The sequence below is a fragment of the Talpa occidentalis genome, unplaced genomic scaffold (genome assembly GCF_014898055.3).
Source record: "Talpa occidentalis isolate TD23 unplaced genomic scaffold, MPIMG_talOcc4v2.1 talOcc4.16, whole genome shotgun sequence".
In the NCBI taxonomy this organism is placed as follows: domain Eukaryota; kingdom Metazoa; phylum Chordata; class Mammalia; order Eulipotyphla; family Talpidae; genus Talpa; species Talpa occidentalis.
This window is the reverse complement of record NW_023601653.1, coordinates 66,606,247-66,629,610: the sequence shown is the minus strand read 5'-3', so window position 1 is coordinate 66,629,610 and position 23,364 is coordinate 66,606,247. Positions and strand designations below refer to the sequence as shown.

General features: G+C 34.2%; 1 protein-coding gene across 1 annotated transcript; it reads left to right on the top strand.

Moving 5' to 3' along the window:
- The first annotated feature begins 13,611 nt into the window (after positions 1–13,611).
- LOC119247017 (natural killer cells antigen CD94-like) lies at positions 13,612–16,784 on the top strand. The gene is made up of 5 exons (XM_054696817.1): positions 13,612–13,690; positions 13,830–13,892; positions 14,521–14,672; positions 15,513–15,616; positions 16,664–16,784. Exons 1-5 carry the CDS (start codon positions 13,645–13,647, stop codon positions 16,782–16,784), a joined length of 486 nt encoding a protein of 161 aa, XP_054552792.1. The 5' UTR covers positions 13,612–13,644.
- The last annotated feature ends 6,580 nt before the right edge of the window (positions 16,785–23,364 follow it).

Here is a 23,364-nt window from a genome sequence, read left to right as displayed (position 1 = left end):
TGAGCAGACGGGTAAAGGAGAGTCCTGGAACCCTCGATGGGTTTCTCAGGCTTTTATTGAGCTTTTAAATGTTGTGAAGCAATCAGGAACACAGCAGACAGGGGTGCCAGGGGGCCAGGAGGCCGGCAGGCCTGCAGGCCTCTAGGCCCTGGCAAGTCTTCACTCTGACCTCCTCTGGCTTCTTTCTCCCCTTCTCTCTCCTGCCTCTTCTGCTTCTTCTGCTTCTGCTTCTCAATACTCCTCCCATGGCCCACAGAAGTAAACAAGACAGCTTACAACAATGTAACAACTGCAGGTGCCCATAAAGCAGGGTAATCCTAATGGTGGGAGGGCAGAAAAGCCTGAAAAACATTTACCCTACAGATGCATTTACAAAATACCATCATTCAAATTATTTAAGTGTGTTATATGAATTATTCTTTTGGGGGAATTTATGCTTTTTTGGTCAAAAGTCTATTTTATTTCCAAAGCTAAACTTGCATACTCATTAAAAATTCACAGTATTAAAGAGGTTGGCAGTAAAATCAATAGTTCTTCTGTTTGTTCTTTGCTACTTCTCTAAGGAGCTGCTGATACTATTTCTGCTTTCTATATATTTACTTTTTTTTCTGTAAATAGAGGTGTTATTATTTCTCCAGCCCAGGATGACTCTTGGAAGTCCTTTGTCTCAAGAATTCAAGGCTCAGAAATCTTTTCTACCTCATTATTAGGGTTCCATCAAATTATTTAATTAGTTTATAAATGTTATTATTGATCTGTTTGCCTGTATCGGCTATTGTCACTTTTAAAGCCCTGAAGGGAAGGGAACACTGGGGAGGCAAGTGTTGAAGGAAGGTTTGACGGTTAACATGAGTGTGACACTGAGTGTGGGCTCAAGCCACCTGAGACTGTGCTAGAGCACGTATATGTGTGTGTGTGTGTGTGGGAGTGTGTGTGTGCATGGAACAATAGCCGGAGGTCACTGTGCTTCTAAATTTTTTTATCCCTGATTTCCCTAGCTGAGTTACGGAGGCAGGGATCACAGTGCAGAATAAGACATGGAAATGCCAACCACTCTGTACTAAGAAAATGAAAATTCACAAAATACACAAATGTGGAGAAAAGGATTGATTTAAAATTAACTGCATGAGTTCATGGAAATACACTACCAAGTTTCAAATGTAAGTCTTGACAATTTTCTTAGTTTTTTCATGCCTTTGGTTTTTCACCAAATAAGAGTTTATTTATATATCTTTATTATTAAGTCACTTTCAGTAATAAATCTGCTAAGCTATGCTAAGCGCTTTAATCAATGTGTAGCAACATGTAAATAATGAATGTTGGGGCCTCCCTGGTGGCGCAGCGGTTGAGCGCTGGATTGCGAAGCTGCCCGCAGCCTCTGCAGCGCTGGTTCAATTCCCGGTTGCTCCCCAGCCACCAGAGGAGGGTCCCACATGGTGCGTAGACCTCTTCTGCTGCCTGCTGCTCCCCTCAGCGGTGTACTTCGGTCATTCTGCCTGTTCTGCTCCCCGCTCTGCCTCTGGTGAATTCTCTCACCCTCCTGTGCTTCTGACTGTACCCAGTGCTTGCATAAATAAATAAATAAATCTAAAAAGAAAAAAACTTTAAAAAAATAATGAATGTTTCTTACTAAAAAATGAAATTTTTATTATGTGGAAATTTATTGCACTAATTACATATTTAAATTTCCCATGTCCTCCTATTTCCCAAATACATTTTTTAAGATTTATTTATGCATACAAGAACAGGGGTACAGCACAGAGGTGCAGGGGGTGAGAGGATTCACCAGAGACAGAGTGGGAGCAGAAAGGAAAACTGACTGCAATATGCTGAAGAGGTGAGAAACAGCCGAGACAGGAGAGGTCTGCTGTGCCATGTTGGTAGCTCCTTGGCTGGCAGGGGAAGTAACTTGTGCAGCAGAGATACTGATAGCTTCACAGTGCATTTCGTAACCCCTTGTGCCACAAGGGAGACCACCAAATATTTTTTTAAAAATTATTTTGATCTTTAGTCATTAAAAAAAAACTGATGCTGACCTTTAACCATAAACAAAGGGAGGCGTTGCGTTGGCAGTTACAGTGACAACTTCCTGTATTGTGGTCCCAGAACATTCAGAAGCTCATGATTTTGCTGCTTCTGGTTCAGACTGTCCATCCATTCTCACCAGCACATAGTTATATAAGAGCCTTGTTTGAATGCACAATTTCTCTTTTTCTTTTACATTTTTCCTACCCGAACTCAAGATTGCTCAGCCTCTAGCTCAGTCCATGACGTGACTGGATCTTCTGAAAAAAGCACATGCGAGTCTTCCCTGCATGGACTGGGACATCTCTCCTCATGGCAGGTATGTACAATCCAAACCAAACAGTTAAAAAAATAAAAGCAACCAGACGGTGCATGTCATGGATTTGCTGACTTCAGGACAGGACTGGAAAAGTGAGATTTTTTGGTTTTTCATATATCAGTATTTTCCATTTAATTTTTTTTTCATGATTCTTCATTCTGCCATATAAATTATTTTGTGAAAGTTTTTTCAACAGTTAAAAGGTTGGCTTCTGGCAGGGATAGCACTAAATGCTTATGGGACTGATTTACCAGGTCAAAGTATGAGCAACACAGTTTGAGCATAAAAAATATATATAGGGGAGGCCAAATATTAATGACAATGCTTACAAATTTATATAAGTTGACCATTTATGTTTTGACATCCAAGGTCATTCTGATTAGTAGTCTGACACAGTAGACTGTTAATGACAACATTCTTAGAGATTGTGCTGAATCTTCTAATGGTCAATTGCTTGAGGGGAAATTTCTATAGGAAACTAACTCTTGGAATGAGAAAACGTCTTGTTCAAATCATCTTTCAAAATATGTAAAATAAATGCTGGCCACTGGAGTGTGTCACATAATTGTGACACATTGTCTTTTCTTCCCCACAGGACCTCCCAGAGTTAAGAGGAACCTGACAGCACTTCATCAGGGAATACTTTGAGATTAGGAGAAGTGCATAGTCCCCAGAAGTGTGATTTACACAGTGATAAATAAATTATATCAAAGACTCCGGGGGACAAATTAATTTCATTTCTGAGTTGTTACTAGTGTTGATAACTTGAATAAATAACATTATTAATGAATTCTAGTTTTCTCAACTGCTTAATAAGAATCACATCACTTGTGACTTTTGTTGAGAAAATAAAAGTAAATGTTGGCTGTGAAGACCAAAGCATAACTCTGTATCTGGTCACTTCTACTCTATAGTCTCTCATATACCATATAGTCTTTCTATTCCAACAAATAAATAATTTGTAAATCACATTAATGACAAACATTTGGTAAAAAGAAAAAGTGTGGATAATCTCACAGAAGAATAGAATTTTGTTTTCAGTTTTCATATTTCTAGTGTTTCATTAGGAAGATGATGGGGTTTCCAAACCAAAACCTTTTTTTTCGATTCTCTTGTGCTAGTTTCTGTCTTGAGATCTTTGGCTTCTATGTCTTTCTTTGAAGTCATTACCCTACCTCTCTTTCTTTATAGGTTTTTGCACCACTCCATGGAGGTGGATTTCTGGGATCTTAGCAGTATTGTGTCTTTTGTTGATGGCTATTTTGGGAATTGTGTTGAAAAACTGTAAGTTATTCTGGTCAAGTTTATATAAAGTTCAGAGCACTGATGCATTTAATAAAGCTTTCATTTACTAATGTGGAGTATTTTATTGTTTCACAAACTTGTATCTAATTGTTAATTTCTTATCATTTCTGATAGCATTTCCTAAACCAGATATTCAACCAACGCTGTCTCCAGGAAACTACCTCAAATCCCAGGAAGGTAGGTTCCATATCTTGTAAACCTTGGGTGTTGATATAGGATAAAATATGCAGTTTTCTATTTTTGTCACACAGAATCATGATGGAATATTGTGATCTAGTTATTAAAGTTGATATACTAATTGCAGGGTAGTCTCATATCATTGTCTTCCATTGTAAGAATTATTAAATTACTTTGAATATGCATCATTTGTATATATAAATAAGGAAAATATTAACCTGAAATAACCTAGTTTTTTTCTACATGGGCATTCATATTTAATTAATAAAAAATAAATTCTATTATATATCCCAGCTAATTCTAATTACCTAACTGTGTTTGCTCATAACCCATGAATTTATATCTTTGCCTTTGCTTCTGCGTCTCCTGTGACTCAGAATGTAGTACATAGATTTCAGCAGTTGAATGCACAATTTTTGATGTATTTTACCTAGTGAGCTTTCAAAGTTGTCTCAATATCTTCTGTGATTATTTCTCACTTTATTTTATTCTTTTGTCCTTCAGTTTGTTTCTAGCTTTGGGATATAATTGACACAGAACATTGTGTACATTTAAGACTCGACAGAAAAATCTTTTTGACTGCCTCTTGACCATCCAAGTTTATATTTAGATAGATGTTCAAAGAATTTGTTTTTTTAGCAACAGGGTATTTAATGGGGCAGAAGTTGGCAATGAAGGCCCACTTTAAGAATGGTATTGCAATTATGTATTCTAGAATCTGTAATAAGTTTTTAATTGTGTCAGATCATATGATTTTCATGTATTTGAAATGTTTAGCATTGATGAATTTGTTCACCTACACCTGACAGTATAAAACATCAAGATAATATGATAATGGATGTTCAACATTGAATTTAGTTTTTTAGAAGATTTTAGGAAAAAAACAAATAATTTTTATAGAAGTAAATAGTATTAAAAAATCAGAATATCCAGTATCAAGAGATATGCTTTATTTATTTTTTCTTAGACTCTGACAGCTCTTTTTGCCAGAAAAGGTGGATCCTGTACAGCTGCAACTGTTACTTCATTTCCAGTGAAAAAAAAACTTGGAACGAAAGTCACAATTTCTGTGTTTCTCAGAACTCCACACTTCTTCAGAGGCACATCAGAGATGAATTGGCATGTATTTAATTCTGGTTTCTATGTATTTTTTTTTAATAGAGGCATGTTTTATTTATTTGTTTGTTTGTTTGTTTGTTTATGCATGCACTGGGTACAGTCAGAAGCGCGGGAGGGTGAGAGAATTCACCAGAGCCAGAGCGGGGCGCAGAGCAGGCAGAAGGACCGAAGTACACTGCTGAGGGGTGCAGCGGGCGGCAGGAGAGGTCTGGCACCATGTGGGACCCTCCTCAGGTGGCCGGGGAGCAGCCGGGGATTGAACCGGTGCCGCAGAGGCCGCGGGCAGCTTCGCAACCCAGTGCTCAACCGCTGCGCCACCGGGGAGGCCCATCTATGTATTTTTTAACCTAGAAATATGTACTATTTAAGTAAGCCGAATTGGATTCAGGTCTTTAATCAGATAATGAAGAGTATTTTTCAACTAATGACTACTAATAGCCTTTAAGTTAATCATTATAAAAACCTATAAAATTTTATCAAGGAATTTGATAAATTCAGATTTTTATTGGGAAAAAATGTTCAAGAGATATGTCAGATAAAGTACAGGAGATATTTTAGAGAAAATTCAAAGAGTATTTTTCCAAAAAAACTAAATAACTGAATCTTAGTGCTTTTATTAATTTTATAATTTCTTTTGTAATTCTGTATATTTTGTCATCATTATTTGATATGCAATGAAAATGAAATGCGTGATCATAAAAATTACCCAGTTCTTAAGAAAAAGTGAAATGTTTCTCTAATTGTATGCAGAATCTGTACTGAATATAGGTTGAGAAGATTTTACCCACAAAATTTATTCCCTGACTCTTAAGTAGAGTCAAATTTGGATGTTGGACTCCTGTGAAGTAAAATTCTAACTCTCTTTATAATATAATATATAATACATAATAATATATATGATAAAGTCTTCATTCTGTGAAGACCTACAATTTTTATATTATTTGCCACTAAAGTAGATATGCTTGAAATTGAGAAAAAATAGCTTGTGACCACCTCCTAAATCAAGCATTAAAAATACTTTTATGTGTGTATGATTAAAAGGCTGAATCTGATGTTGGACACTAACTTTTTAAAAGAATATTATTCCAGAGTGGATTTAAATTATGTTAATTGTTTGTTTCTGTCTCTAAGCAGTACTTTATGAAATTTAGTAAAGAATTTTACTGGATTGGAGTCATCTACAGTGAAGCGCAACAAACCTGGGTGTGGCTGAATGGCTCTGCTCTCTCTCAAGATCTGTACGTTTCTACCAGTTCAGAGTGTTTCTGTTCTTTATGAACTTATTTCTATCTCTTTAAAGACTATAGCTAAGATAGTTTTCCTAAAGCATGAGAATACAGATAAAATTGATTCAACAGAACAATAACTTTGGTGCATCTGGAAAACCCAAGTCAATTAACATGAAATTTGTGTACTTGTGTCCATGAAAGAACTTGTGAGTTAAGGCTTTTTCACTTTGATGGGTGTGGGTGGAGGCACAGATGTTACATTCACAGGAACTATCCAGAGAAAACAGTGTCCATGATAGTTTTTATTTTGCTGGAGGCTAATAGCCTCAGCTTACTCCCCGTCTTGTCAAAATTTCTAGACTATTTTTCTGAGTGTTGTAGTTTTGAATCTCATTTTCATCAATAAACACAGGATTTTTCAGTATCAAACACATTGTATCACTTACATTGTTTACCTAGGTTAGTTTAGTTAATACTTATTTAAGCAAAATTGAAGCAGAGTATATCATATATCAAATCCATTAAAACAAATACAAAAAAAAAATGACTGAACTCTGCTATTGTTTACTGAGTCAATAGCCTAGATTTGTAATATCGTTCTCTGTAATTGTCAAAACTGTGGCTAGTGCATAAAAAACATAGTGGTTCAATATCGGTCAATAATGGGTCAATCAAATGCTTTGAAAAGTTTTATTATTTAATAAAAACCCATCAATGAACATTCTCATTTTCTTTTCCCATTTGTTAATATTTAATATTTTATTTTTCATTACAGATTGTCATCCTATAAAACTGCAAGAACAAAGGACTGCATAGTATACAGCCCAATACTTGGTGTTCAGGATCAACCTTGCATGTGGACAAACTTATATATCTGTAAGCAAGAACTTGTAGGTGTTTCTGGGGCAGAAATGGACAATGAAGTTCCATCTAAAGAATAGTATTTCAATTATGTACTTCTAAAATCTGTAAAATTTTTCTAATTGTGTCTGATTGTATATATGATTTTGACATATTTGAAATGTTTTAAAATTGATAAATTTGTGCTCCTATACTTGAAATTATAAAGCATCAAGATTAATATTGTAATGGATATTTTGATAAATGCATGTTCAACATTGTATTGCATATGCTTTATGCATATAATTTTATACAATCTCTCTGTGGAAATTTAAATAAAACAAAGATTCACATCAATTGACACCTGTCAACATCACTTCAGTTTTTTTAAATGGGATACTAAATTTGGAAGAGACATTTTGTTTCATTTTTCTTGAAATTAGTTCTTTCTGGATATCTGTATATTTATGTTTGATAATTGACAATTTTCTATTATGTGTGTTGGTGTATGACCTTTGCATTTAGATTGCTAAGTATTCTATTGTTTTCATGAAATTGTGTAGTTAGTTCTTTCTTAGTTGTTATGGGAATGGTAGGAGTAAACTGAGCCTGTGATTGCAATGCTAAATGTCAGAAACGCCGGAGGGTGAGAGAATTCACCAGAGCCAGAGCAGGGAGCAGAACAGGCAGAAGATGGAAGACAATGCTGAGGGGAGCAGGGGGTGCATAAGGAGAGGTCTGTGTGCCATGTGGGACCCTCGCTTGTGGCCAGGGATCGAACCAGCACTGCAGAGGCTCGGGCAGCTTCACAGCCTGGCATTCAACCGCTGCGCCAGCAGGGAGGCCCAGGATAATTTTCTTATTAAAAGAAAACAAACACTTTGGAGTGCAAGACTCAATGGTTACTTCTGATGGCAGGAATTTAATTTACTCAAAACATAAGGTGCCCTGAGTTGTAGGAACAAAAATGAATATATGAATCTTTGTGTCTCTGGGCTGCAGGGTTGGGGTTCATTTTATTTAATTGACTCTCTTTCAGCCAGAGCTTTACACACCTCCTACCATCTTTGACACTATCAGATTCACTCAGCACCTGGTGATGGAGGTGCTATTTTCCTTTCTACAATGTGTTAAGTGTCTGAGAGTTTTTGTGGGCATTTTTTCTTTGAGTTTAACCTTAGATATGACATCAGTCATTCCACACATTTCATAGTGAAGGTAAGCTCCGGATGTGAAATGTGAGAGAAGGAAAGAAAGAAAACAGAAAAATAATTATTCTTCTCCATCCAGTTTGCCCCAGTTGGCCCAAGGGATGAAAGTGTCTGTATGTCCATACAGATTTCAGACCTGTATGTATTTGTAGACAGGTATGTGATGCATGCACACACACACACACACACACACACATACACTCATTCTCCTTTTTTCACATTATCATCATCAGTCTCACAATGTAGGGAAAGGGGATCGTGTACAACGAAAGCCATTATATTTATAAGAAACATTCCACTTCACAGTTTTCTAGGGAGAATTCAAGACTACTCTGACAAAGAAGAAGTACTTACATTTTAACACCTCAGGATCTCTTTCCCACCTCCCTAACATAGTGAATTGTATCAATGTATATTTTGTCTTATTGCAATAAGTATTATATGAATTTTAAACCAAATATATTATTTTTTATATAATTCAAATCTCTGATTGAAGGATTAATTTAAAAAAAATTAAAACACCTGATTTTTTTTAATGTATTTTATAAAACAATTTGAGCCTCTCAATTTGAAGTCATGGATCACAGTGACTGCTTCCAGATTTTGCCAAAAGAAAACTTACTGAAGAAGTGGGGACTGAAAAACCCCAAGCCAAAATCCTTCTGAAAAAAAAAAGAAGGGAATGGAGGCATCACTCTCCCAGATTTCAGACTATACCACAAACCCGTAATAATCAAAACTGCATGGTATTAGAACCAGAACAGACACATGGACCAATGGAACCAAATAGAAAACCCATAAATAAACCCACAGATTTATGGTCAACTAATCTTTGACAAAGGAGCAAAGAATATGCACTAGAGCACAGAAAGTTTTTTCAATAAATGGTGCTGGGAAAACTGGGTCGCTACATGCAAAAGAATGAAACTTGACTACTACCTCACACCATGCACAAAACCAACTCAAAATGGATTAAAAAACTAGACATAAGACCTGAAACCATAAAATATATAGAAGGAAAAATAGGCGAAACACTACATGACATGCACCTCAAAGACATCTTTACAGACACATCACCCAAAGCAGTGATAAAGGACTGATTACAAAAATCTACAAAGAGCTGATGAGACTCAACATAAACAAAGAAAATAATTCAGTTAAAAAATGGGCAGAAGAGCTAAAAAGAAACTACTCCAAAGAGGAAAGAGGAAATACAAATGCGCAACAGGCATATGAAAAAATGTTCAACGTCACTTGCAATCAGGGAAATGCAAATCAAAACTACCATGAGATACCATTTCACCAGTGAGAATGGCACATATTAAAAAAACTAGCAACAGCAAATGCTGGCGAGGTTGTGGAGAAAAAGGAACTCTCCTGCACTGCTGGTGGGAGTGAAAATGGTCCAACCACTTTGGAAAGCTGTGTGGAGATTCCTCAACCTACTAAAGATAGAGCTTCCATATGATCCAGCAATTCCACTCCTAGGTATTTACCCAAAGGACACAGAAACATTAATTCCAAAAGCACCTGCATCCCTATGTTTATAGGAGCACTATTTACAATAGCTAAGCTTTGGAAACAACCCAAATGCCCAAAAATATACAACTAGATCAAGAAGATGTGGTACATATACACAATGGAATATTATTCAGCAATCAAAAAAGATAAACGCATGCAATTTGCAGCAACATGGATGGAGCTGGAAATGATCATGCTCAGCGAAATAAGCCAGAAAGAAAAAGAAAAATACCGGATGATCTCACTCATAGCAGGAATTTAGAAAACCTAAATAAGAGATCAGGAAAAAGAATAACTATATGAAAGAAAAAATCAAAATTAACAAACAACTATGAACCAGAGACACACTAAGCCGGGGGGGGGTGAGGGGGAAGGTGGGCTTGGGGTCAAAATAAGGGGGTTGCAATTGTATGGGGAATATAAAAATAAAATTAAAAAAAAAAGAAGTGGGGACTACACCTGAGAGGAGAAAGCAAGCACCCTACAAAAAGGAAGAATGATGTAATATACACTACTACTACTACTACCACTAATAATAATAATAATAATAATAAAATTATAAAAAAGAAGTAATTCCATCTACATTGATAGAAATAAAGCAAAAGTATCATTAAAAATAAAATGATGTGGGGACTAGACTTGGCACTATTTTTTTTCCTTTTCGATGTTCTTGCTCCTACTACAGAAAGCTTTTGCTCATTTTACCCTCATCAACTGAGAAAGAACACTTTTCCTAAATGCCATGTGTCATATATTATAAAGCTCTTATGATAATGTCACTAATATTTCTTTGTAAACTTGGGTTGGTAATGTTATTTTGATCCTAATTGTATGTTATAGGAACGAAGATAAGCTGCAAATTAAAGTTTCACGTTTTCACCAAACAATGTGCTCTCGTGTGGAGTAAAGAAAACTTCATTTCTTTCTTAAGGTATGAGGACAATATGCATCAAACTGAAATAATTTATTTTTCAATAAGATGAGAATTAGGAGTAATAATATTATGTATATGATGATAGATGCATTTACAAAATACCATCATTCAAAATATTTAAGTGTGTTATATGAATTATTCTTTTTGGGGATTTATGCTTTTTTGTTCAAAAGTCTATTTTGTTTCCAAAGCTAAAATTGTATATTCATTAACAATTCACAGTATAAAAGAGGTTAGCAGTAAAATCAATAATTCCTCTTCTGTTTATTCTTTGCTACTTCTCTAAGGAGCTGCTGATACTATTTCTACTTTCTATATGTTTATTGCTTTTTATGTAAAAAGAGGTGTTATTATTTTCCAGCCCAGGACGACTCTTGGAAGTCCTTTGTCTCAGGAATTCAATGTTCAGAAATCTTTTCCACCTCATCATAAGTTTTCTATCAAATAATTTAATTAGTTTATTAATGTTATTATTGTTCTGTCTTCCTATATCAGCTGTTGCCACTTTCAAAGCCCTGAAGGGAAGGGAACACTGGGGAGGCAAGTTTTGAAGGAAGGTTTGAAGGTTAACATGAGTGAGACACTGAATATGGCTCAAGACAGCTGAGGCTGTGCTAGAGCACATGCGTGTGTGTGTGTGTGTGTGTGTGCGTGGAACAATAGCAGGAGGTCATTGTGCTTCTAATTTTTTATCCTTGACTTCCCTAGCTGAGTTACAGAGGCAGGGATCACAGTGTAGAATAAGACATGGAAATGGCAACCACTCTGTGCTAAGAAAATGAAAATTCACAAAATATACAAATGTGGAGAAAAGACTTGATTTAAAATTAACTGCATGAGTTCATGGAGATACACTACCAAGTTTCAAATGTAAGTCTTCTTGACAATTTTCTTAGTTTTTTCATGCCTTTGGTTTTTCACCAAATAAGAGTTTATTTAAATATCTTTCTTATTAAGTCAGTTTCAGAAATAAATCTAAACTATGCTAAGTGCTTTAATCAGTGTGTAGTACCATGTAAGTAATGACTGTTTTTATTTATTTAATTTATATTTATTTATTTATTTATCTATTTATTTATTTATTTTTATTTATGCATACAAGAACTGGGGAAAGGCCAGAGGTATGGAGGGTGAGATGATTCACCAGAGACAGAGTGGGGAGCAGAAAGGCAGACTGACTGCAATATGCTGAAGAGGAGAGCAGCGGGCAAGACAGGAGAGGTCTACTGTGCCATGTTGGTAGCTCCCTGGCTGGCAGTGGATGTAACTTTTTCAGCAGAGGATGCAGATAGTTTCACAGTGCTGTTCCTAACCCCTTGTGCCACCAGGGAGGCCCCCAAATATTTTTTTAAAAATTATTTTGATCTTTAGTCATTAAAAACAAACAAAACTGATGCTGACCTTTTACCATAAACAAAGGGAGACGTTGGCAGTTACAGTGACAACTTCCTGTATTGTGGTGCCAGAACATTCAGAAGCTCATGATTTTGCTGCTTCTGTTTCAGACTGTCCATCAATTCTCACCAGTACATAGTCATATAAGTACATTGTTTGAATGCACAATTTCTCTTTTTCTTTTACATTTTTCCTTCACAAACTCAAGGTGCTCAGCCTCCAGCTCAGTCCATGACGTGACCGGATCTTCTGAAACAAGCACATTCGAGTCTTCCCTGCATGGACTGGGGCATCTCTCCTCATGGCAGGTATGTACAATCCAAACGGAACAGTTAAAAAAATAAAAACAACCAGAAGGTGTATGTCATGGATTTGCTAACCTCAGGTCTAGAAAAATAGGTTTTTTTTATGTTTTTCATATATCAGTATTTTCCATTTAATTTTATTTTCATGATTCCTCATTCTGCCATATAAATTGTTTTGTGAAAGTTTTTCCAACAGTTTAAAAGATTGTCTTCTGGCAGGGATAGCACTAAATGCTTATGGGACTGATTTACCAGGTCAAAATATGAACAACACAGTTTGAGATTAAAAAAAATATAGGGGAGACAAAATATCTGTGATGATGCTTACAAGTTTATATAAGTTGACCATTTGTGTTTGACATCCAAGGTCATCCTGATTAATGGTTTGACACAGTAGACTGTTATTAACACTGTTCTTAGATATCGTGCTGAATCTTCTAATGATCAATTGCTTGAGGGGAAATTCCTGTAGGAAAGTAACTCTGGGAATGAGAAAATGTCTTGTTCAAAATGGTTGCTTTTAAATCATCTTTCAAAATATGTGAAATAAATGCCGGTCGACTGAGTGTGTCACATAATTGTTTTGGGAACATCTGATCATTCCCGGTCCAGAGAGTCCTGTCTTTTCTTCCCCACAGGACCTCCCAGAGTTATGAGCAGCCTGACAGCACTTCATCAGGGAATGCATTGAGAATAGGAGAAGTGCACAGTCCCCAGATATATGACTTACACAATGATAGGTACATTACATGAAAAACTCAGGGAGACAAATTTATTTCATTTCTGAGTTGTTACTAGTGTTGATATCTTGAATGACATTATTAATGAATTCTAGTTTTCTCAACTGCCTAATAAGAATCATATAACTTGTGACTTTTGTTGAGAAAACAAAAGTAAATGTTGGCTGTGAAGATCAAAACATAACTCTGTATCTGATCACTTCTACTCTATAGTGTCTCATTTTCTATGCCAACAAATAAATAATTGGTAAATCATATGAATGACATCTATTTGGCAAAAAGAAAAAGTGTGTATAATCTCACAGAAGAACAGATTTTTGTTTTCAGTTTTCATATTTCTAGTGCTTCACTGGGAAGATGATGGGGTTTCCAAACCAAAAACCCTTTTTATCGATTCTCTTGTGCTAGTTCTGCCTTTGAGAACTTTGGCTCCTATGTCTTCCTTGAAGTCATTACCCTACCTGTCTTTCTTTATAGGTTTTTGCACCACTCCCTGGAGGTGGATTTCTGGGATCTTAGGAGTAATGTGCCTTTTGTTGATGGCTATTTTGGGAATTGTGTTGAAAAACTGTAAGTTTTTCTGGTCTGGTTTATATAAAGTTTAGAGCACTGATGATATCATTTAATAAAATTTCCATTTACTAATGTGGAGTATTTTATTGTTTCACAAACTTGTATCTAATTGTTAATTTCTTATCATTTCTGATAACATTTCATAAGCCAGATATTCAACCCACACTGTCTCCAGGAAACTACATCAAATCCCAGGAAGGTAGGTTCCATATTTTTTAAACACTGGGTGTTGATAGTGGATGAAATATGCAGTTTCCTTTTTTTCTCACACAGAATTATGATGGAATATTGCGATCTTGTTATGCAAGTTGATATACTAATTGCAGGATAGTCTCATTTCATTGTCTTTCATTGTAAGAATTATTAAATTACTTTGAATATACATCATATGTATATTTAAATAAGGAAAATATTAACTTGAAATAACCTAGTTTTTTCTACATGAGCATAGATAGATGTTCAAAGAATTTCTTTGTTTTTTTAGCAACAATTTATTTAGGTATTTCTAGGGGCAGAGGTGGGCAATGAGGGTCCACCTTAAATATGGTATTGCAATTATGTACTTTTAGAATCTGTAAAATATTTCTAATTGTGTCAGATCATATGATTTTCATATATTTGTAGTGTTTAAAATTCATGAATTTGTGCACCTACACTTGACATTATGAAGCATCAAGATAAATATTATAATGGATGTTCGACATTGAATTAAGTTTTTAGAAAATTTTAGGAAAAAAACAATACTTTTTATAGAAGTAAAGGGTATTAAAAAAATCAGAATCTCCAATATCAATAGTTATGCTTTATGCTTTATTTTTTTTTCTTAGACTCTGACTGCTGTTCTTGCCAGGAAAGATGGATCGGGTACAGCTGCAACTGTTACTTCATTTCCAGTGAAAAAAAAACTTGGCAAGAAAGTAGGGATTTCTGTATTTCTAAGAACTCCACACTTCTTCAGAGACACCACAGAGATGAATTGGCATGTATTTAATTCTGGTTTCCTACGTATTTTTTGACCTAGGAATATGTACTATTTAAGTAAGCTGAATTAGGTTCAGGTCTTTAATCAGATAATGAAGAATATTTTTTTAACTAATGACTTACTAATAGCCTTTAACTTAATCACTAAAAAAATCTATGAAATTTTATCAAGGAATTTCATAAATTTAGATTTTTATTGGGAAAAAAATCTCAAGAGAAATGTCATTTAAAGTACAGGAGACATTTTAGAGAGAATTCAAAGAGGATCTAATATATGAGTATTTTTCTAAAAAAATCTAAATAACTGAATCTTAATGCTTTCATTAATTTTATAATTTATTTTGTTATTCTCTATATTTTGTCATCATTTTGGGAAATACAATGAAAATGAAATGTATGATCATAAAAATTACCTAGTTCTTAAGAAAAAGTGAAATATTTCTCTAGCTGTATGAAGAATCTGTACTGAATATAGGTTGAGAAGATATTACTCACAAAATTTATTCCCTAAGACTCTTACGTTGAGTCAAACTTGGATCAGACTCCTGTGAACTAAAATTCTAACTCCCTTTATAATATAATATATAATACATAGTAATATATATGATAAAGTCTTCATTCTGTGAAGACCTGCGGTTTTTACATTATTTTCCCCCATAAGTAGATAGGCTTGATATTTGAGGAAAAATAGACTTGTGATCACCTCCTAACCCAAGCATTAAAAATGTTTTTAAGTGTGTATTATTGAAAGGCTGAATCTGGTGTTGGACACTAGCTTTTTAAAAGAATATTATTCCAGAGTAGATTTAAATTATGTTGTGTTTCTGTCTCTAAGCAGCATTTTATGACATTTGGTAAAAAATTTTACTGGATTGGAGTCACCTACAGTGAAGAACAACAAGCCTGGGTGTGGCTGAATGGCTCTGCTCTCTCTCAAGATCTGTACGTTTCTATCAGTCCAGAGTGTTTCTGTTCTTTATGAACTTATTCCTCTCTCTACAGACTGTAACTAAGATAGTTTTCCTAAAGCATGAGAATACGGACAAAATTGATTCAACAGAACAATAATTTTGGTGCATCTGGAAAACCCAAGTCAATTAATATGAAATTTGTGTACTTGTGACCATGAAAGAACTTGTGAGTTAAGGCTTTTTCGCCCTGATGTGTGTGGGGGGAGGCACAGACATTATATCCACAGGAACTATCCAGAGAAAACAGTGTCCATGATAGTTTTTTGCTGGAAGCCAGTAGCCTCAGTTTACACCTCCTTCTTTACACAATTTCTTTTTTTTTTTTTAAGATTTTTTAAAATATGCATACAAGAGTTGGGGCACAGGCCAGAGCATCAGGGCGGTGAGAGGATTCACCACAGACAGAGTGGGGAACAGAACAGGCAAACTGACTGAAATACACTGCTGAGGGGAGCAGTGGACATGTCAGGAGAGGTCTGCTGCACCATGTGTGTTGTTCGCTGGCTGGCCAGGAATCAAACTCATGCTGCAGTGGCTATGGATAGATTCATACGTTTCGTCTCAACCCTTGAGCAACCAGAGAGGCCCTTTTCAAAATTTCTAGACTAATTTTCTGTTTGTAGATTTTGAATCTTATTTTCATTGATAATCACAAGATTTTTCTGTATTATATAAATTGTATCAGCTACTTTATTTACCTAGACTAGTTTAGTCAAAACATATTTAAGCAAAATTGAAGCAGAGTATATCATATATCAAATCCATTAAAACAAATGAAAAAAAATTACTGAACTCTATGCTGTTGTTTACTGAGGCAATAGACTAATTTTGTAATATTGTTCTCTATAAATGTCAAAACTGTGGCTATTGCATAAAAAACATAGGGACTCTTTTATGAGTCAGTAATGAATCAATGAAATGCTTTGAAAAGTTCTATTATTTAATAAAAACCCATCAATGAACATTCTCATTTCCTTCTCCTATATGTTAATATTTAATATTTTATTTTTCATTACAGATTGTCATCCTATAAAACTGCAAGATCCACAAACTGCATAGTGTACAACCCAAACCTTGGTGTTCAGGATCAACCTTGCATGTGGACAAACTTATATATCTGTAAGCAAGAACTTATATAGGTGTTTCTTGGGGCAGAAGTGGACAATGAAGGACCATCTTAAGAATGGTATACCAATTGTGTACTTCTAGAATCTGTAAAATTTTTCTAATTGTGTCTGATATTATGTAGGATTTTGACATATTTGAAATGTATTAAAATTAATAAATATATGCTCCACTTGAAATTATAAAGCATCAAGATAAATATTGTAACAAATACTTTCATAAATGCATGTTCGGACCCGCCCCCCCCAACACCCTCCTCCCCACTCCGGTGGTGCAGAGGGTTGAGCACAGCGCTGTGAAGCTGTGAAGCTGTCTGCAGTCTCTACAGCGTGGGTTCGATTCCTGGCCAGCCAGGGAGATACCCACATGGCGCGGCAGACCTCTCCTGCCTTGCCCGCTATTCCCATCAGCAGTGCTTTCAGTCTTTCTGCCTGTTCTGCTCCCAGCTTTGTCTCTGATGAATTCTCTCACCCTCCCGTGCCTCTGCCCATACCGCAGCTCTTGTATAAATAAATAAATCTTTTAAAAAAATGCATGTTCAACACTGAATTGCATATACTTTAGGCATATAATTTTATACACTCTGTAGAAATTTAAATAAAACAAAGATTCACATCAAAAGATATTGTGGACATCACTTCAGTCTTTTGTATGGCATACTAAAGTTGGAAGAGATATTTTGTTTCATGTTTCTGTAGTTCTTTCTGGATATCTGTATATATATGTTTGAAACTGACAATTTTCTATTATGTGTCTTGGTGTACGACTTTCTGCATTTAGATTGCTAGGTATTCTATTGTCTTCATGAAATTGTGTAGTTAGTTCTTTCTTAGTTGTTAAGGGAACAGTAGGAGTAAACTGAGCCTGTGATTGCAATGCTAAATGCACTTCACCACTGACATCTTTACAGACTACACACCCATCTCCAGCCTCAGAGATCACAGACACTTAGGAATACAACTCCCAACATTCCTTGAGTCTGGCTTGCTGAACAGGGTCCCTAGGAACTATGGGGAGAGTTAAGCAGCCATATTTGCCTTAAAACCTAAACAAATGCATGCTGTCACTCTTTTGCTTTTCCAGATTTGACTTGCACCATAGTGGCTCACCTCAATTGATATTAGTGGTAGGAAATATCATCCAAGTGATCTCTCTCTCACCTTTTACCACTCCCCTTGTAAATAAAACATTTTAAAAACATTTTAAATTTTATCTGTGGTTTCTGCTTAGGGATCTTGTCCCATGTTCTAAAACATAAGGGTGAGGCCAAACCCCAGTCATCCCCATATCCCTTGGGGTTGTCCTCCTCTAACAACTTGGTGCCCAATAATAGGGACATCATACATCACACAGTAGGGCCGTTCCTAGTGTTGGTCACTGCAAGTTCATTGGGATTGTGTGACTTGCAGTGGAATTTTTCTGTCTTCAATTTGAAGATCTTGTTTGTACTTCAGTAAATTTCTCTCTGTTGATATAGATATGGATTCAATCATTAGTTTAAGCAATTCTTCATACTTTGCTTTGAATATTGATGTATGTAATCTTCTATGGTCAGACATTGCAGTGGGAGTTCATTTGATCCAGGCCAAGGAGCTGAACCACATGGTGCAGCAGACCTTTCCTGTCTTGCCTGCTGCTCCCCTCAGCAGTGTATTTTGGTAGATCTGCCTGCTCTGCTACCCGTCTGTCTCTGGTGAATCCTCTTACTCTGCGCCTCCCCCACCCCACCACCACCACTACCACCTCTGGCCATATGCCCGTTCTTGTCTGACATAAATCAATAAAGCTTAAAAAAAAAAAAAAAGATTCCTTTTCTTGCTTTATGCCAATGAGGCAACTCTTGAAAAAGGAAAGCTCCTGATATAATTGCAACTGACATCTGCATTTAAGGGAAATCTTTTAGGAATAATAGTGCTGACATTTTTGGCTTTTTAGATATCATTTTCTGTGCAATAGCTGTTAAGTGTTTAATGATTTTTAAAATAAATATAGTGACAATACATATATATATATAAATATATATATATACACACACAAACACATATTCACTTAATACATATATATATATATAACCAAAGGCTGAATCTTGTATCTGTCAAACAAAAAGAACTACTAAGGCATTTGATGAAGGCACTAAAATTTAGTACTATAGGGCTAAACATTATGTAAGTAAAAAATGTATCACTCTTTTGGCTATGTGCAGTGGTAAATAGGAAAAACTGAATGGTAAGACATCATTAGCAACATATAGTATATGATTACTGAAAACACAGGAAGAAAACATGAACACAATAACAACTTTTGAAATTGTTAGACAAAGAATTAGAGCTCTAATGGTAAAATAAAATGTTTATGTAATACTTCATATGAACTTTGTTTAAACTTTAAGAAAAATTTGCTGCTGCTATCTGATTAAAATATTTTAAAACCTCTAAAAAAGATGTGATGTCTCAAATTTATTTTGTGAAACACAAATAATTACCAACAATTGATAATTAGAGGGTCTCCAAGTTGTAAGTTGATCCATTTGTGAATGAAAATGCAAAAGAGACTATCAGAAAATCGTCTCAAAAGTTCTTTATGGCAAACATATATAAAATAGGAATATGGCAAACATATATAAAATAGGAAAAGAAATAATGAAATAGCAAATTAGGAATAGAAGAAAGTTTTAATTTTGAATTCTATTGCTTCAAATAACAATCAAACCTGCATAATGGTGAAACATTTCCATTAAGTCTTGAAAATTCGTATGGTTAGCCCACACCTATGCCAGTCAAAATTATTTTGAAATTATCTATTTTAAAGAGATAATTAAAATACTTCCATGGTAAGGAATATGAATTGAAGGAAAAATATGTTTAAAGAAAATGATATCTTTAGGAGTTCAGAAAGGTTTCTTTAAATGAATATTTAGAATAAGCAAGTATTTAATTTGCAATAACAAAACAGTAGTAGCAACCTAGTGCACTTTGACACAAATAGATACATAAAAGCTGAAATCAAGACTATTGCATAACAAGAAGAATTTATTATGTAGCTATAATAATCCTGATGCCATGAATGTAATAGCAATATTCAAAATTCATGAAACAGTATTTGACACAGTTGAAAAAAGGAATGAGATAGACATATGAATAATTCCTGATGGAGATATTAAAAATACTCTTTTCTTAGAAAATTATTAATTTAAGTATTGAAATAATATTGAAAATCTATTGTACCCTCAACCACAACTTGTTGGAATTGATATTTACACATTCTACCCAACAACAAAAGTTTATACACTAACTTTGATGAAATAGACCATAGTCTGTTCCATAAAACAAATCTTAGTATTATAAAAAAAAGTCAAATCTTACCATATTTTTCTTCAGTCATGTTGAAATTAACTAGAAATAAGAAACAATAACTGTGTGTATATATTTATGTGCATGTGTGTGCATTTACTGCAAAGAACATTGAAAATATGTATAAGAAAAGTGATTACCTGTCTATGAGAGTATGAGTTTTGAATGTGGGCAAATAATTTCTCATTATCATTTTTGTCACCACTGTTTTCACTAATTAACAAACAAAATTCTTCATAAATATTTTTACACTTTTGACTCATTAATCAAGTTTTTCATGACTTCATTATTTCATACTGAATTAATGAATCATTTTAAATTTTTTTCCCATTATATGACATGCAATATTTCTGATTTCCTTGTTGAGTCACAAAATCTCTTTCAGTGAACAACTTTGAATAAAGATTTACTTTTTCAGGTTTACATTTTATTTTAATTGATTTCCAGTAATAGAATTCTGTAAAAGAGAAGCACTAGATTTAATTTTCAAATATAGGTGTGATAACATTCAACACTTCAATAGTACAGGTTATTTCTATCCAATTTCTGCAAATATGATTAACTATATAATTGCATCTTAGACTTACTTTCTGTTTTTTTTTAATCAAGGTATCATTGGTTACAACACTGAGTGTGTTTCAGAGGAGTATTTTTCTGTTTCTTCTTTCTTCAAGGAATAGTGACTTTGTTATAAATAATTATAAGTCTGCAAATTTTGGGTTTCAGTCTTCTAGTATCTAACAGCATTTACAATTATTTACATTTATTAATTATAGATTTACAACCAGTTTGTTTTCATTAATAATATATAAAATTGAGTAGCAGGTTAAATAAATGATGTTAAAATGCTTCATTTGAAATTTATTTTACCACATTTATGTCAAGTTCCCCCAATTTCTTAGATGTGATATATTAATATAATTACCTTTCTACCTAAATTTATTATGCAATTTATAAGGGTTATGACCACACTAATTCACTTTCTTTTGTGAATATATTTTCTATTTACATAGTAACTTCAAATATTCATATTTTCCAGCAGATGCTGAAGAAATGACCCATATTAATTAGTTAAAATCTTTAAAAATGTTAAATGAAAGGATACAACAAATACAAATTTAAAGTAACCTAAGCTAAAACAGTATAGAGTTTCAAATCTTTTGAATGTTTTCTACCATTCAACGCATAACATTAGATACATTTGCATTTGATATGGATGTGATAACTCATTGATTGGTATTACTGGCTTGCTTCTGTGACGTTACTAATAGGCATGATTCTTGGGAATTGGTGGACAGTCCACTAACCAGAAAGATGGAGGGGTCAGACACAAACCAGGCACGTACTATCTAGGATGAACAGCAAATCGTCTAGAACTGAAAGGGTCAGCAAGAAACATCACAAAGTGCCTGAAGGATTTATCTGGGTTCTAATTGAATTTAGGATTTTATACTATACATAAAAATCAATAAGAATATATGAAACTGCTTTCTTAACAGCGAATGATATTCACCCAGGTCTGTGTTAATACAAAGATCATGTGAAAGGGAGTGCCTAATTATGCAAATATGGTGGGTATCTTATGCAATGTAAGGTAAGATGAAGAAAGATGCTATCTAGAGATGATACAAAGCTAAGCTGAACAGCAGAAGAGTTTCCTGTGTGGTTGCATCCAGAGCTCTCTTATTCTTGAACTCTGTGCTCACCTATCAGAGTCTCTCAAAGGAGAGACAAATGTGTTATTAGCCTGTGCATTTTTTTCTTTTCTTATCTTTTGTTCTGGGCTCTAGACGTGTATCATAGACTCTCAAAAATTTTGAATTCCAACTTCTTAAATAAGAGTTAACGCCCGGCCTCTTTCCAAGATATTATATACGCGCTCTTCAAAAGATCAGACATTTTCTTCTAAATTTCAGGTAATTATAATTTCCCGGATATTTGCTCTATGTCTCAAAATGTTTTTTTTTTTTTTTTTTAGTATTTTAAAGGATATGGGATTAAAGGAAACTAAAGGCATATACATTTGAAGACAGAAGACTTATTAAATGTTGGTACATGTCTATATATATATATATATATATATATAGCTACAAATTATACATTTGTATATTGAATTTTCAAGATCTATACCTATAATTTATGTCTCTCCTTGTGTCATTTGGAAGAAAAGAGAATAAAAATATGGCTTACAGATAGGGAAAGAGTACATAGAGAAGACGATAAAAGTATTTTAAAGGGGAGATGATGGAAAGAAAATTAAGTGTGCGTGAGCTTAAAGAAGCTATTTTAGATATTTTTAATATTAATTTTATTATTATTGTACTGTTGTAACTTGATGTGACATTTTATATCATTTTAGAATTGTTAGGTTATATGAAATACAGTCTAAGCAAAGGAAACATAGCACAGGACGTGACTTTTGATGATAAATACTTGAGTCTATACTCTTTAGTGAGAAAATAACAAATACTTCATGTTGATTCATTTCAAATTTTGTAAAATGTTGTAATGAAAAAAAGTTTTAAAAATTTATCTAAACTAGATATTATTTAATATAGCTAAATTTAACTATTTTCCTAGTGCATGAAGAAATCAAGCAAGCAATTATGGCAAAACAAATAATAGTGAGATATAGCAATGATTTCATAACTAAATGGGGGGACTTTAATGACATCAAGATAATAAATGATAGTCCACAGAATGATTACATTGAAAGAATAATGAGAAAAAATTGGAAGAAATGTTTAATTGAAGTATTTTTTATTTAAGGATCTGTGAGTTTTATTAAAGGCAGTGGAATTTGATTTATAAATAACATATAAAGTAAAATAAATTAGTAAATAATAATGAGCAAAAATAAGAGGAAAGCAAAATTGAGACAGATGAATTTGAAAAAAGTATTGAGGATGGAGAAATGCCTGTTACATTGGAATATTGGGGGAAGGAAGAATACAGGGAGACTGAAGAGGAGAAAGGAATAGGTGAGGGCTATGAGGGACTCCAGGCTGTGCATAGCTTCATTCCAAGGATGTCAGCACAGAAACATTCATCTGTGGCGTTTTGACTTATCAGTAATGACATTTTTTATCACTTATACAGTAGATGATTCATAATTTCACATGATTTATAAATGTGAGTAGACAACCTTAAAACATTTAGAATCCATATGCCACAACAAATATTGAAATATCTTGAAAAAAATAATATTTTTTTCCATTCTTAATTATTTTCATGTTTGGGATTA

Bases quoted from the DNA above. Each gene is read 5' to 3' on its own strand.
- LOC119247017 (XM_054696817.1), top strand. From the start codon at position 13,645: ATGTGCCTTTTGTTGATGGCTATTTTGGGAATTGTGTTGAAAAACT. The intron at 13,893-14,520 runs GTAGGTTCCATA...TTTTTTTCTTAG, and splicing joins CTACATCAAATCCCAGGAAG to ACTCTGACTGCTGTTCTTGC. The intron at 15,617-16,663 runs GTACGTTTCTAT...TTTTCATTACAG, and splicing joins TCTGCTCTCTCTCAAGATCT to ATTGTCATCCTATAAAACTG.